A 17,477-nucleotide genomic window follows, 5' to 3' on the forward strand; every position below is an offset into this window, starting at 1 on the left:
GACAGTTAAAAATAATTAAACAACCAAATTAAAAGTTTGATTATTTAATTCAACCAATAAACAGAAAACATGAACATTTAATAGATTATCAGCCCATATTTTCGAACCAAACAACAATTTGAAGCAACATATCAGTAGGACTATCGTTTGGTTTGTTTGCCCAAATGTGTCTGAAGTCTATTTATTGACCAATTACAATAATATACCTACTATCGGCAAATAAACTTTTCGGGGATCCCGAAACTGATATCCAATCGGAAGAGAGAACGCTACAAACCGGCACCCGTCTCACTGCCGGTGCACGCACAGAGCAACAGATGGGTGAATGTTTACGCGCCTAGACTCCATGTTTTATCACACATACTTATCTGAGATGATGCTAGATAACTCGCTGCTTGAAGACCGCAGTGCATTATGTGGTGACGAGGGAGGGGACTGCTAACTGCAGTCAGTGTCAGGAAGTTAGCTAAACTGACCATTCCGCTTACTGAACCTTTAAAACCAAAATTAGTCCTGCTTAAGATTGCTATTGTTATCAATCAATATTTAAAAAAAAAATGATAATGAAGCTACAGATTTACCTTTGATAATGGTTGCAGCCTAACAGTCAGTTGTGGGAACCATAGCCTAGTTCTACGACATTTTGTCCATCAGGGTATGAGACGTGGCATACAGTGTGTCATTAATGTTTTTCTAGACGCATAAGCAATCCTGAGCCTACATGGTTCTCAGCGTATATGGAAGATTACTCAGATAACTATCTTATCAATAACCATTATAGGTCATGAAGGTGAAACTATTAGTATGAAATATACATGTCCTGATCCTGAACCAGGCCTAAGTTGTATTACCAGACAGACATATGTAACTCACCCTCAGAGACTGCTGATGAGACAGAGGATGCTGCTGCTGCTGTTTGTGCTTTGTGCAGTGTGTTCCTGGGCTGCACACGTACATTGCATCATTTTGCAGGTAGTGGGCAGTTACACAGTTACTGAGGATGCTGACACATATTCTGAGAATCCCCCAGCCCCGGCCCTGCTGCAAGTTGGTGGAGGTTGAAGAACTATAATACAACTCACTCCTGACTGAAGGATAGTCATCCTCATTGTTAAATCCAAAAACATCTGCATGTGTCTCCACTGGCAGGTGTGTGTTCTGCTTTGTCTCAGCAGGACGGGGATGATATCCTCTAAACTGCAGCAAATTCCTAATGGACGTGCTGTGTGTGTGTGTGAGAGAGAGCCCTGCACATTAGTGGCCACGAGCGCCATAATCTTCAAGTAATAATCATTTTGAAACAATCCCTCCAAAACTCCTTACACTGGCCGACAAATCTGACAGAAAATTCAGCAATTCCTCTCACAGTAATCTGATTATGATGGTGCTGTGAAAAGGCACAGTGGAGGGTGATTTAGTAATGTGAGTTTGGGATGTGTGTCTAATCACGTCCGTTCTTCAGATTAGTTGAAATTGACACTCATTGTAAAAAAAAATTCCAGGGCCATAAGCCAGTCTTGAATGTTTTGTATTTCAATCTAGCCATGATAAACAACATTTCTTATTTTGTGCATGTTTTACATCACTTTTTAATGTGCATTGACTGTCCCTTTTACAGGTCAAATGACAAAAGTATGAATTTGAAATGTGACCAAATTTGAAGCGAAGGGCTGGGCCCAGCCTGAGCCATGTTCAAACAAAGGAACAGCCACCAGTTCAAGAGCAATGTGTGTGAGTATACAGTGTGTGTGTGAGTATACAGTGGGAGCAGAAACTAGAAGCCTGGTTACTGGCTTCAAAGACAGAGTTTATGCACAATTAACCACCATCACGTTTAATTAAACTAGAATACTAAAATAACATTCTAATCATTTATGTGTCCCTTTTCAAAAAAAGAGTAGCTATGTGAACTGAACAACATAATCAGAACAGTAAAGTCATCTAGGATCATTTTAGTGACATGACGTTTTTTTGGAATTACGCTTCTTTGCTTTCTCTTGATGAGATTTAGATAAGTAGAATAATACCATTCACATGCATCTCAACAGCTCAAACAAATAGAAAAATAAAAGGGCTGCTAGCAAAGTGAGAAACAATTACCAATTGTGGTAAAGGGGTAATGCAGTATTTCTTGTCCTAATGCAGTCACTTCCTGGTTGTTTGGCAATCCTCTGTTGACAACGAGCAATGTTAATATTAATTCATGTTCTTTATTCTCCTGGGGTCACCCTAATGTTACCAGGGCTCAATTTCCCCCAGATGTATATGGCAACAAATGGGACACTTTTGTTAATGTCATAATTGGTTTTATGGATACAATAGAGTTATAAAGTAAACCACTGACGTGATACACATGATACATCCATGATGTGTTAACTTGACCTGATTGATTAATCTCTATACTATTTGGTTCCAAGTTCAATATTATGCCTTTATCACTGTGTCTTTATCATGTCCACGCTAATAAATTGGCAACAAAAAATGTAATCCTGGATTGAACCTCAGGAACATTGATACACTCCCCAGTCACCTTACAGTCATGAGAGTGATAACGATCTTGCTGGAGCATACTTCCCAAAGGGAATGCACTTTTTGCATTTTCATCAGCAGTCACATGAGAAGAGAATAAATGGAGCTTCGAATGAGAAAAAAATCTCAATATAAGGCTTACATTGTGAGCTTGTTATCAAAATCAACCTTTTTGGAAATTGCAAAACAGCAGTATTAGGCACATACATATATATTTAGAGTTATGTAAGGAATGGATTGTCTCATATCCATGTTACATAGGTCTTCTTGACCTTTCTTTTGATGTCATTTCTGAATCAAAACGTGTTATTATTATGTCATATGACATAACATGTCATTTAGCAGACGATTTTATCCAAAGCGATACTCGAGGTATGCAGGTAGAATTAAGGGTCTTGCCTTATGCCTCATTTCCACCGAGTAGAGCGGGTCGGATCGGAGCGGCTCAGAGCGGGACAGCTCACTTTTAAGAATCTCGGTGTTGTTTCCACCGCGGACCCTACCTTTACTGGTAGGGCGGGGTTTATGACCCTACCCTTACTGGTAGGGCGGGGTTTAGGCTGGACTGCGATATCCGCCGCCAGAATATGGGTCAAACTATAGGGTTGTAGAACAAAACTTCTTTATACCCCCCGTGTTGTTGTGAGCACAGAGACTGCTCGGTGCAACTGATAGACAGTGAGCGAACAGCGCTGGCTACGTGACATCGTAGCAGTGGGACACAGTGTAGCCAACTGATTATTTTAATGACGAGGAAAAACACCACACAATAAACAGTGCCGCGCTCACATTTTCGCCAAAACAAGACTCTCTTCACTCTAGCCGAGGTGACTACACACGGCGGAAATGATTCTTTCGACCAACTGTGGTCAAGCCAGCGGTCTCTCGTTTTTGCTTGGTCAAACCAGCTGCTTCTTTATTTATTCCCCCCGTGTTGTGAGCGTGTATTTAGCCTAAAACTATCTAGGCTATGGCGTAAACACACAGAGACGGCTCGGTGCAACTCAGTGAGCAAACAGTGCTGGCTGCGGCAGCTACGTAGCAGTGGGACACGTAACTAAACCAACTGATTATTAATGACGAGGAAAAACACCAAACAATTAACAGTGCTGTGCTCACATTTTCACCAAAACACAGACTCTCTTCACTCTTGCCGAGATGAATACACATGGCGGAAATGATTCTTTCGACTAACCAATCAAATGACGGCAGCGTGTAGCTCCGCATTTTCGGTCCGCTTTCAGGCGGCTAGTACCCCTACGGAGGAGTACTGAGATCTGGAGCGGCTCAGAGCGGTTAGGTGCGCTTAAACCGTACCCTACCCAACTTTTTACAAATGAAAAGCCAAACTACCCGGACCGAACCGCTCCGATCCGACCCGCTCTACTCGGTGGAAACGAGGCATTACAAACCCCACTGGACTGGCCCAGCCGTGACCTGGAAACTAATCTTGATTTCCCTTACCAAAATCCGTGGTGTTACCTACTGAGTTTACTTGCTTTAGTTTGGAATGGCTGTGCTTATGATGCACTTTGGTATGTCTCCTTCCTAATTTATTTTGGAATATGCCCATACAAACTGGTAGTTATTTTTCATTTCTACTGACAAAACGGGTGCAGTCATGAGTCTTTTCAATCGAGCTGAGTGGATTTTTTCTTGTGGTTCAGGGGATACAGTTTACCTATGTTTAACTCAAACATGGTGGATATCCAAAAGCAGTTAGCACCCATTACATTTAATTGTACAATATAGGCATCACCCCAGGTTTCATGTAAACTCTATGCCACTGGATTCTTTCTATCAGTCGTGTAGTGATGAACACAGCCAGAATCTGGACCCCCAGTACGACGATTGTAACTGTCCCTATCAGGCCCTCGTGCAGCTCGATCCAGCGGGAGATTCCCCCGATACATCCGCCCAGGAAGATCACACTCTGAGCAGTGAACTCATCCAGCAACTGGGCTCCTACACCACACTGAGAGTTCCACACTGTGCCGTTCTCCAAAGGGTCCACGCAGCATGTTGCAGGGACGCCACAGGCCAGCACTCCTGGAGCTGAACAGTTGTAATATCTGACGAAAGGAAGAAAGAAAAATTCAGATTTTTGTCTTTTTCAAGGCATTCCATATTTATTTTTATTAGGGCTGTCAAATTAACACGTTCATTTCGATTAATTAATCACAGAAAAATTAACGCGATTAATCGCACTTCTATATTGCCCTTTGACCCGGTGCAAAAGAGGTGAGACGATAGCGAAGCTGCACCTGTATCTTGCGGACACGACCCGCACGGGATTAAAGAGTAAAGAAAGGGGGAAGGGGCCGAGGGCTCTATGGATGTGTTATGGGCTGCTCCGGGCAAATAAGCATGACGGTAGGAATACGTCTTGTGTTATTCTCCGCAGTGTCTGTGCATTATTGATTTAGTGGGTGCCTAATTAACAATGTAGGTTCAAGACAGTATCTCTCAATCTTCTTCCGTGTCTCACTTTTGTTTGCTAGTTGCGATCGTCTAAATGGACAGCATATGCCTGTCTTTTTTCCTCCTTTGTGTGTGTGTGTGTGTGTGTGTGCGCGCGCGCGTCATTTAGCCTGCTTGTTTTTTTGTGTTTTTTTTCTCGGCGCTAGTAGTTCCTAAATGTATTCAATGTAGAAGCCTGGCTGAGGGGAGGAGACAGAAGTTACGAGAGACGGAGAGAGAGAGAGAGAGAGACGAACGGTAGCCTATAGGCCTATTGTTTATAAAAAGGTATACAAGTGTCATATAAGTATGCGATTAATTTAGATTAATTAATCACAGAGCCTGTAATTAATTAGATACATTTTTTTAATCGCTTGACAGCCCTAATTTTTATTTGCATTTATTCACCCTCTACTTACATGTTGACCTCCCAGTCACGGTAGTTATCTGCCCCGCAGCACTGCAGATTGGTCTGAATCTCGTCGGTGATGAACCTCAGATCCAGATCATCCTGGTAGTGCACCATGGCAGCTAGCATCCCTGAGCGCATGTAGCCTCCAATCTGATCTTGTAGACTGTAGGCCATGATGGCAGCCAGCACCTGGGCTGTTATCAGCACGAGCACGGCGGCAGAGAACAGCTTGAGCAAAGAGCAGTTCTCCCTCAAGGAGCCCACACAGCCCGAGAGGCACAGCATAGTCAGCACAAGGCCCACAGTCACGAGCATCAGCATGGGGTCGGTGCCGATACTGCCGATCTTCTCCTGAGCAAAGGACTCCTTGCTGATGAGGCCCCATATCCCCAGGCCGAGAACCACCAGGCCCAGCACTGTGAACAGCAGATTGCATAGGAACAGCAAGTATTTGAGGAATGAGTCCATCAATGAATAACCGTAGCGGGGTCGGAAGCTTGCGGATACAGATCCTTTGCCGTCCTGTCCATTGTTTGGATCGGTTGGTCGGAATTCAGTGATGACATTGCCGAGCTCCTCTCCATCCTCGTTTGCAGAGCCTGCCTTTAGACACACGGAGTGCAACTAATTACTAATGTTTTGTAGAACTTATTTCCACCTTAGACATTTTAGATGTAGGCAATATTAAAAAAACAAAGTTAACATAACAAAGTTCAAACGTTCCAAAGCAACCTCTTACCTTTGGTAGGAGCGGACTGGACTCATTCTGCGTTGTGTCCCTCCTCGACCACGGCAAAGGGATCCCTTTTATGGGGAAATATCTCCTCATGTTGACCATTTCTCCCTGTGCCTCTTTAGCAGGTCAGAAAAGACACAAGCTAAAGTGGAGCACATGGGGGAGCATTTGCTACTGCATGAACAGAGGAGCATGTGAGTAACTGTGTAGAGTTTAGCCTCTGGTTGCTGCGAGCGGTGGGATTTTTTCATCATGTGAGAGTCACAGAGAGGGGATTATGGTTATCAGAGCCTGTATGAGCAGCTCACACAGTGGGACTCTGACTAGAACAGGAGACTTCTGACGTGAGGGGTTTCTCACATAAACCACTAAGATTTCAAGGCGTTAGGTAATCATTTTCTTTGCACTTTCAAAGGCTATAGAGAATAAGCTACGTGTGTAATCACTGTAAGTGGAACATAATGAAACATACACCAACATAGAAAAACACACATCATTGATAATCAAGTAAGGAAGAACTTCATTTTTGGGGGAAAGTCACGAGTTTTGCAAGTGTTTCGTCATAAACGAAAGTATTGAACACATTGAATTTTTGATCCTAATGTTGGAGCTATATAAGGTCAAGGGATTAAAGTTTAAAAGTTACAGTTAATCCTGAGGAGGACACATGCCTAAATCATGCAATGTATCCAAATGAACCCTGATGCAATACCATACACTTTTGTTAATATTTAGCCATATATGTAAGCCGTATCACAAATCTGATTGCTATCCTTCTATCCTACTCCATCTTGTTTAATTGCATTTTCTTTTAACATTGATGTCCCTGTAGTCCCCTGAGGGACTACAGATGAAAAATAGCCGTTTGGCTATTTCTGGCATTTTTAACCCATGTATGATCATGTGTTTCATTAATTTGCACAGTCCCCTTCTTAAATAAACTGAGTTGAATTGAATTGAGTGATGGTAATGCACCTGGAGCTTTTTAGTAGATCTGTATAACTGTAGCCTAGACGGACACTGCCTTCATGTGATGAAATGGTCAGAAAATGATCTTCCTAATTGTTGCCATGTGAGCTACTTAAGTCAATTTCTTCTCAGTTTCACTGCTCAAAGAGTCACGGCTGTTTGGCTCAGAAGGACATATCAGCTTGGCCCTGGTATTATGGACTGGAATTTATTTTGCCCGATGGAATTTAAGAAAATGTAGAAGTGTTAAAAGTTTCCACCAGCCCATCTCAACAAAGTTCAGTAGGCCTGGGCTGTTTTCTGCTGCATACACCCAGGGGAAATAATTCAAAACAGCAACATGGTATGATAATGCATATGAATGAATGATTTTATGAATGAATGAATGAATGATTTTATTTGACCATTTTGATATAAAAAACATGAACAGCACTCTGTCACACATTAAAATACATAAAATAGCCAGGGAGGGATAGACACAAAAAAGCCCGAAGGCTTATTTCCATTGTGGTCCCTGTACACAAAACATACACAAAATATACACATACATAAAAATCACACACACAACAATGACCCCCACTAAGGCAAGCCTAATTATGCCTAAGCCATATAAAACATAAATATGTAATAATGAGGGAGGTGCATGCACATTGACCCTAAAGTGATTTAACACTGCTTAGCAAAGTGAGCAAATCTGCTTCATCCATTTAGCTCACAGCTGCAGCTTTAATCATAAACACACATTTGTTGTCATGGGAGTGAGAAAAGGTGATCCAGACTTGTTAATGTTGGATATTAAAGGTCTCTGGCTTGGCTATCACTGTGTTTTGGCAAAAATAAGGAATCATCACGGAACAGTCTCCCCATTTTCCTACTGTTCTGTTTTTCCTCTTCCACTGTTTAGCTAAGTGATGCCACAACTCAGAGCAACATCTTGATCAGTTCTTTAACTGCTGATCACTTCTTTGGTTCTTTTTATTATTTATGTTTAATTCACTGGAAATGTATCATACTCAATGGAGTCAGACCAGTCTCAATAATAATGAATGCACAGAAAAGGTCTCACAAATACATTTGAATGCACACACAAATGGATATCGTTATGTATAAAAGTAAAATAATTAAAAAAAGTTTCACAAACACATTTCCGATCCACACACAAGTGTTTCTTATTTTAAATAAATGTTATATAAATCCATAAATATATTAATTTAAAAAAAAATGCAATTTTCTTAAACAATGTATGTTAATACATTTACATACAACTGTTAAAAGCAAATAAGACAGTTACATGTAACGTACAGCATAACTGGTAAGCAACTCAAATGAGCGGCATTTGGCACAACAGCGGTCCGAGAAGTCTGAAGTGGAGGGACAGAGGGAGCAGCCCCACCAGCCTTCTGGCCGAAGTTACTAAACTGTTTAGAAATGGACACTGCAAATGCTGGAATTATTGTTGACTCATTTGTGATTCACCAAAAAACGCGGTCCACTGTGGCAACACATCCACTGCAGTTTGAAAATAAAAAAAATTGATGTTCAGTTCATTCAGTCGTTTCTGTCAACGGGCATAACCTTACCCTCCTGGAGCTGCGCTCATGTGTTTGGCTGAAAACGAGGGAGACATCTGATTGGCTGCAGATAGTTCCCTGTTGAAAAAGAATGCGTTTTGTAAATTAAAGTTGAACAGTTTGTTTATAGGGGAGAACGGGGTAATCTGAGCCACTTTTTACATTGGCTCCCCTCTAAGGGAGCTAAAATGATCTATCACTAAAATTTACACATTAATTCAGGATGTTTCCTAGAAATGGGCATTAGCAGACTTTTTTTTAAGACAAAGGGCAGTGAAAATATGATTGTTTTAAAAAAAGTTGTCATGTGGCTCACATTACCCCAGCTGTGGGGTAAACTGATCCACTTACTTTTTCCACTCTGAAACTACCATAACACATATTGTAACAGTAAGAATCCTGAAAGCTAGCCACACATTCCAGAACTAATGTCGGACTAGTAAAATAATGATGGGGTTTGGTCAATTAAGCAAAGCAAATTTGCTAAACACTTGAAAGTAACTGAACAAAATCAAATACAACATATTAGAATTCAAAAGGTTTTAATAAGATTCAAATGAAAGATAGAACCAGTTAGATTAGAACACAGTCTGGGGGTCAGAACACAGGACCCTTAGAGCCAGCTAGTGTCTGGGGGTCAAAGCATAGGAAAATCAGAACCAGCGAGAACAGCCTGGGACTCAGAACACAGGAGAAGACCCAACTGGATTATAACATCAGCCTGTCATACTCTACAACTAGGCCTACTCTACATTCCAGCCCTGAAGGTTACAGGGAAAGATGAGAAGGTGCTCTTTCCGTGTGGTCGCCACAGGTCGTCTTCCTGGTGTATTTCCTTGGCATGATGGCTTTTCTACAATGTGTATGACATTAAAATAAAACATATGTTATGTAATAGTACATTAAAATATGTTTAAGACTAAACTTAATGTGTGCCTCATGGTGGGGGAAAGTGAGACAGTGGCTCACTTTCCCCCACAGCATTTGGCTCACTTTCCCCCACCACCACAATTTGAGAAAAAACTACCTCTCTTAGCATTTCAGGCTAATCTTCAGTTATCAGCATCTCATGGTTTCATATGTTGGTAGTTCATCAACACGTATGATAGAAGTTTTTCTACGTGAATACATTTGCTTTGGCACAACAGTTGATTAAGTTGACAGCAAGAAAATTTACTTTTACATGCAAAATACCTATTTTGGTGAAAAAAACATGCTTACCACAGCACCATGAGGTCCTCTCTTTCAGGGCCATGGGGAAATGAGAGGGGCTTGAAAACATATATCTCACATGACCAAAAATGTTTTCCGTTGCCTAGATACAGGGGGTGGCTCACATTACCCAATGCCTCAGATTCCCCCGTTCTCCCCTACATTTGTTAATCCAAATACATTTTTGATGAAGATTGCAAATATTTTTTTAAATTCAAATATTTATGGATTTATATTACATTTCTTTGAACGTAGAAATATACACTCAGCAAAAATATAAACGCAACACTTTTGTTTTTGCTCCCATTTTTCATGAGATGGACTTAAAGATCTAAAATTCATTCCAGATACACAATTGTACCATTTCTCTCAAACATTGTTCACAAATCTGTCTAAATGTGTGATAGTGAGCACTTCTGCTTTGCTGAGATAATCCATCCCACCTCACAGGTGTGCCACATCAAGATGCCGATCTGACATCATGATTAGTGCACAGGTGTGCCTTAGACTGTCCACAATAAAAGGCCACCCTGAAATGTGCAGTTTTGTCTCACAGCAAAATGCCACAGATGCCACAAGCATTGAGGGAGCGTGCAATTGGCACGCTGACAGCAGGAATGTCAACCAGATCTGTTGCTCGTGCATTGAATGTTCATTTCTCCACCATAAGCCGTCTCCAAAGGCGTTTCAGAGAATATGGCAGTACATCCAACCGGCCTCACAACCGCAGACCACGTGTAACCACACCAGCCCAGGACCTCCACATCCAGCAGGTTCACCTCCAAGATCGTCTGAGACCAGCCACTGAGACAGCTGCTGAAACAATTGGTTTGTATAACCAAACAATTTCTGCACAAACTGTCAGAAACCGTCTCAGGGAGCATGCTCAACTGCATGCTCGTCGTCCTCATCGGGGTCTTGACCTGACTCCAGCTCGTCGCCGTAACAGACATGAGTGGGCAAATGCTCACATTCAATGGCGTCTGGCACGTTGGAGAGGTGTTCTCTTCACGGATGAATCTCGGTTTACATTGTTCAGGGCAGATGGCAGACAGCGTGTGTGGCGTCGTGTGGGTGAGCGCTTTGCTGATGTCAATGTTGTGGATCGAGTGGCCCATGGTGGTGGTGGGGTTATGGTATGGGCAGGCATCTGTTATGGACGAAGAACACATGTGCATTTTATTGATGGCATTTTGAATGCACAGAGATACCGTGATGAGATCCTGAGGCCCATTGTTGTGCCATACATCCATGAACATCACCTCACGTTTCAGCAAGATAATGCACGGCCCCATGTTGCAAGGATCTGTACACAATTCTTGGAAGCTGAAAATGTCCCAGTTCTTGCATGGCAACTTCGCACAGCCATTGAAGAGGAGTGGACCAACATTCCACAGGCCACAATTGACAATCTGATAAACTCTATGTGAAGAAGATGTGTTGCACTGCATGAGGCAAATGGTGGTCACACCAGATACTGACTGGTTCTGAGTCCCCAGACCCCCAATAAAGCAAAAAATGCACATTTCAGAGTGGCCTTTTATTGTGGACAGTCTAAGGCACACATGTGCACTAATCATGTTGTCAGATCAGCATCTTGATGTGGCACACCTGTGAGGTGGGATGGATTATCTCAGCAAAGCAGAAGTGCTCACTATCACACATTTAGACAGATTTGTGAACAATGTTTGAGAGAAATGGTAATATTGTGTATCTGGAATGAATTTTAGATCTTTAAGTCCATCTCATGAAAAATGGGAGCAAAAACAAAAGTGTTGCGTTTATATTTTTGTTGAGTGTAAGATGTGTGTGAATCGGAAATGTGTTGGTGACGCTTTTTAAAATTCATGGATTCATTTTACATTTATACATAACGACATCCATTTGTGTGTGCATTGAAATGTATTTGTGAGAAGTGAGTCATTTATATATAAATCACAAAGTACATTTGTGAATCCTTCTCTGTGCATTCATTATTATTGAGACTGATCTGACTCCATACTTACCTCCCTTGTGTGAACAGGTAAGCTGGTCTTTATAACAGAAATATGTTACTTAAGCAGCTCTTTGTTTTTTTTTATCATATAAAACATACATTTTCCATGCTGATTTGAATTAAATGTATTCAATGACAGTGTATTAGCCACAAATTGAACGCTTGTGTGGTGCTGCTCCTTACTGTGACCATTAGAGGGCAGTGAACACTAATGGTTTTCCATACACCGAGGCCCACCGACCGTCAACTACACAAGGCCTCTTTGGCAGATACAAAGACATAAATCAGGTACGAACTTTCAAAAATAAAGCAGTAAAAACCGACAGCAGTATTTCTAATAATCCTTCTACCGCCAAGTATGTAAATGCAGGTTGACCAAAGTTGTTTTTTTTGGACGGCAGAGGTTCAAACTGTTTAATAATATTGTATAGTTAAATCATGATACTATTAACAACACCTTCAATGGTCAACATCTAGCAATCAATACATCCTAATACCACTTTGGTTTTGTCCAGAGTAACTTCACGATGAGGACAGGACTTCTGGACTGCATTTATATAGTGCTTCTAAATCAAAGTAGATCCATCTGTCTTCAAAATCAGATCAGGGTGGTAGCACCAAACGTATAGCCTACTCTAACTGAAAACACCCATCACGACAAAAATGAAGTGCTACAACTTCACCGACTGCATCCTCTCAGGTCCTCTGTCTCCTTCTAAACTCTGACATGTCACGTGACTCAGTAAGGAAACATTGGAATCCTCACGGTGCAACCTTCTGTTTGGCATCAGTCCTCCCAGTATAAGAGCTGATATTATATTTCAGATTCAACCAACCTCTCGAGATTGCTCTGATAAAGTCATTACGAAGTGATGTGTGTTGCTGCGAGTCAATAACCATCAGCATGTGAGAAAGCAAATGAGTCAGTTACAAAACAACAGCCAGAAAGAGAGAGAGAGAGAGAGAGAGAGAGAGAGAGAGAGAGAGAGAGAGAGAGAGAGAGAGAGTATGTCCTGGTTATCTCACTCTCTGGCTCTGCTGGGTCACTGCTGTCATTCTTTCCTCTGTCTGTGCTGGACTGAGCTGCAAGGAGCTGGAAGGAAGCCGGTCTGCCTGCTGCATGCAGAGCCGGAGACGTCTGACGGGGGGACTCCAGATGGTGATTCTGAAGGCTTATTACTACAGCCATGGATCTGTTTCCATATCAATGTGACTTAACAAAATAACTAATTACAATTTGTCCCCCTCATTACTGGCCCTCCAGGTAACGTTGTGTTCAAGTTACAGGTTGAGTGTGGAGGTGTGCCTGTAATTGACTATACTGCACAATCATATTTTAACTGTAATATATTTACATTTATTAAAGCCACTATGTGCTTCTACTTCACTTCATTTGGTAGGCAAATATAAAACACTGCATTTTTCTGTCAGCTGTATTTTACATGTTTACTATGAAATGAAGGATTTACATTGAACACATATGATCAGCTCATAAATTATGATGCATTGTTTCAGGTAAACTGGCCAACACTTGAAGGTGTTATATTTGTTCCACTGCACATAAAACAAATAGGTATTTCCTTGCTCTGTTGCTACTGCATGTTCCCACTGATGTGTTGGGGGGGAAAAACAAGCTGTGAGAATAATGTACTTCAGTCTGGGATGATTGAAAGATAAAACACCCCCAACCAAAAAAATACAGGCCTATACACACACACACACACACACACACACACACACACACACACACACACACACACACACGTAATTATCAATATTGAATCTTGGCAAATGGGGTAAACAATGAGGTAATATCATATGTACTGTGACTGCTTCCTGACATAATGGATTATCAGTTACAAGTTTTGTCTTTCAGAAATCTCACCAACCCCACTGTTTCCTTGCTTATTCATACTGTGGGCACTAAGAGCATTTATTTATGTTGTGTGAATGGCATCCACCTCACATGTAGGGTTGTCAGCAGCACTAAAGATGTGCTTCATATGGCACGGTGTTTCGTCCTCCTTACAGCACACAGTACAGTACGTATATCTCTATCTGGTTTAAAGTTAGTGCAGATGGCAGGGACCGTTGCCCAGTCAGATTCCTTTTGAGCAGTGATGGACTTGCCTCATGTCATTTATCAATGTGTGCCTGCTGAGATCAGCACAGGATGCAGCATTAGTCTCTCAAACCGAATAATGAGCTCTGATCTGAAATAAATCAGCGCTGGAATCTCTTGTGACAAAAAGATATTTCATTTCAGAGATGACATGGAAAAAGCACACACACACACACACACACACACACACACACACACACACATGCACACACGCACACACACACACGCACACACTCTCTCTCTCTCTCTCTTGGTTGTCCATCGATTTCGATGATGATGACGTACACTTTTAACCTTTTTGTAAAAAAACATTTTAAATAAACAAAAACATATTTCTTCACTTACTTACTTTACTTTCCCTATCCTATCATATGGCTACCACAGCCCAAACAGCACAGCCACCTTCAACAGACCCAGGCTCTGTACAAACAAGCTCCAGGTAGTGTCAATGCTGATTCTACCTATCCTATCCTACTACAAGGGTACTACCACTACGCTTGCCTGATGCGGTTCTGGACCTCTTCATCAATGCTGCAGTCATCGGAGAGCATACTCCCCAGGTATTTAAATGACTGTACCACTAGCTGTTCATCAGCAACAGTAAAGACAGGCATAGTGGAAGGGGGGCTGCCACTCCATTGACAAATAACCTCTGTTTTGGTGGTGTTGATGGTTAAACCCATCCTGCTGTATGCTCTGGCTGCAGCATTAAGGACAGACTGGAGCTCTTCTGGAGAGTTAGCAATAAATGCGCAATCATCTGCATACTGCAGTTCAAGGACCCTTTCATCAAGCAGTTTGGTGGTAGCTTGGAATCTCCTGATATTAAAGAGGTTTCCATCCAGTCTGAAGTCTACATGCACACCACTGCTATTCTCAATCTCCTTATGGAGACACACACACACACACACACACACACACACACACACACACACACACACACACACACACACACACAGACACACAGCTGACAGGAGTGGCACCTGGTGGGGTCTTCTGTTGCTGTTGCCCGTCTGCTTCAAGATTGGACATGTTGTGCGTTCAGAGATGGTATTCTGCATAGCTTGGTTGTAACGAGTTTGTTGAGTTACTGTTGCCGTTCTATCATCTTGAACTAGTCTGCCCATCCTCCTCTGACGTCTGACAAGGCATTTTCGTCAATACAACTGCCGCTCACTGGATATTTTTTTCTTTTTCGGATCGTTCCCTGTAAATCCTAGAGATGGTTTTGCGTGAAAATCCCAGTAGATCAGCAGTTTCTGAAATAGGCCTACTCAGAGCAGCCCGTCTGGCACCATCAACTATTCCACGTTCAAAGTCACTTAAACCCCCTCTCTTCCCCATTCGGTTGGTTGCTTGGTTTGACCTTCAACAAGTTGTCCTGTCCAGGTCTACATGCCTAAATGCATTGAGTTGCTGCCATGTGATAAGCTGATTTGTTATATTTGTTAACAAGAAATTGAACCGGTGTACCTAATAAAGTGGCCGGTGAGTGTACATATATAGTATAAATCATATATGACTCAACATCATTGCAAATGAGGGTCACCCCTCAATTGATCTCTCGAGTATAAATAAAGGTGAAATGAAATGAAATATAGGGGAGAACGGGGGAATCTGAGGCATCGGGTAATGTGAGCCACCCCCTGTATTTAGGCAACGGAAAACATTTGTGGTCATGTGAGATACAGTATATGTTTTCAAGCCCCTCTCATATCCCCTTGGCCCTGAAAGAGAGGACCTCATGGTGCTGTGGTAAGCATGTTTTTTTCACCAAAATAGGTATTTTGCATGTAAAAGTAAATGTTCTTGCTGTCAACTTAATAAACTGGTGTGCCAAAGCAAATGTATTCACGTAGAAAAACTTCTATCAAACGTGTTGATGAACTACCAACATATAAAAAACATGTGATGATATTAGCTAAAGATTAGCCTGAAATGCTAAGAGAGGTAGTTTTTTCTCAAATTGTGGTGGTGGGGGAAAGTGAGACAAATGCTGTGGGGGAAAGTGAGACACTGTCTCACTTTCCCCCACTATGAGGCACAAGTTAAGTTTAGTCTTAAACATATTTTAATGTAATATTACATAACATATGTTTTATTTTAATGTCATACACATTGTAGAAAAGCCATCATGCCAAGGAAGTACACCAGGAAGACGACCTGGGGCAACCACACGGAAAGAGCACCTTCTCACCTTTCCTTGTAACCTTCAGGGCTGGAATGTAGAGTAGGCCTAATTGTAGAGTATGACAGGCTGATGTTATAATCCAGTTGGGTCTTCTCCTGTGTTCTGAGTCCCAGGCTGTTCTCGCTGGTTCTGATTTTCCTATGCTTTGACCCCCAGACACTAGCTGGCTCTAAGGGTCCTGTTTTCTGACCCCCAGACTGTGTTTTAATCTTACTGGTTATATCTTTCATTTGAATCTTATTAAAACCTTTTGAATTATAATATGTTGTATTTGATTTTGTTCAGAGTTACTTTCAAGTGTTTAGAAAATTTGCTTTGCTTAATTGACCAAACCCCATCACTGTTACAATGTGTGTTTCAGAGTGGAAAAAGTAAGTGGATCAGTTTACCCCCTTGATTTTTCTGGTCTGTCTCAGTTTACCCCACAGCTGGGGTAAAGTGAGCCACATGACAACTTTTTTTAAAACAATCATATTTACACTGCCCTTTGTCTTGAAAAAAATCTGCTAATGCCCATTTCTAGGAAAAATCCTGAATTAATGGGAAATTTGAGTGATAAATCATTTTAGCTCGCTTAGAGGGGAGCAAATGTAAAAAGTGGCTCAGATTACCCCGTTCTCCCCTATATATATATTCTTCTTTTGGGGTCTAGCGGCATTTCCCTATCCAACGTTTTGCAAATTATAGATTGCAGAAATGTATTTGAGCTATGCCACTTCATTCTCCATAAGCATTGAGATGTTTGCTGCAGAAGGGTTATATACTCACCACCAGTGTAATAATGTCACGCTGGGTGGACTAATGAAGAAAATAAGACCGCAGCTCATTTGATTTAGGGATGTCTGCGGTTTTGGGGTTGAGGGAATCCCTTGGGAGCTGTATATTTTCCTCTGTTTCAAAATTGACTTGCAAGAACTTATCATCTAAGCCCAAGAACAAACACTAAACACTAAATGTGATTTAATTCTTCTTATTTTCAGCATCATCAAGGGCGACAGTTAAAGTGGGTCTGTCTAGGACCAGATGCTGAGCAGATTGTATTACAGTAGGCAGTAAGAATGCAATGCTGGAGCCACATGGCTACATCAAACACCTCCTCTGGATAAGAGCCCACTGGGAGTGAAGTTGCCCTACACAAGACATGTGGGGGCTAGAGGGAGCACAGATAAGGGATTATCAGGACCTCCCATTCAGGCTGTTTATCATTGTAGTAGATACATGATGTAAGAGAGACTGACGTGGAGAGCATGTGTGTGTGTGTGTGTGTGTGCGTGTGTGT

General features: G+C 41.7%; 1 protein-coding gene across 1 annotated transcript; it reads right to left on the minus strand.

Moving 5' to 3' along the window:
- Positions 1–4,264: 4,264 nt before the first annotated feature.
- On the minus strand, positions 4,265–13,074 carry tspan10 (tetraspanin 10; the record flags this gene model as incomplete). Its single annotated transcript, XM_080044628.1, has 4 exons — positions 4,265–4,601; positions 5,409–6,010; positions 6,141–6,253; positions 12,912–13,074. The coding sequence occupies 4 exons, from the start codon at positions 13,072–13,074 to the stop codon at positions 4,265–4,267; spliced, it is 1,215 nt and encodes a 404-aa protein (XP_079900754.1).
- Between the last annotated feature and the right edge of the window lie 4,403 nt (positions 13,075–17,477).

Source organism: Ammodytes marinus, assembly GCF_949987685.1.
Source record: "Ammodytes marinus genome assembly, chromosome: 16".
Taxonomy (NCBI): Eukaryota; Metazoa; Chordata; class Actinopteri; order Uranoscopiformes; family Ammodytidae; genus Ammodytes; species Ammodytes marinus.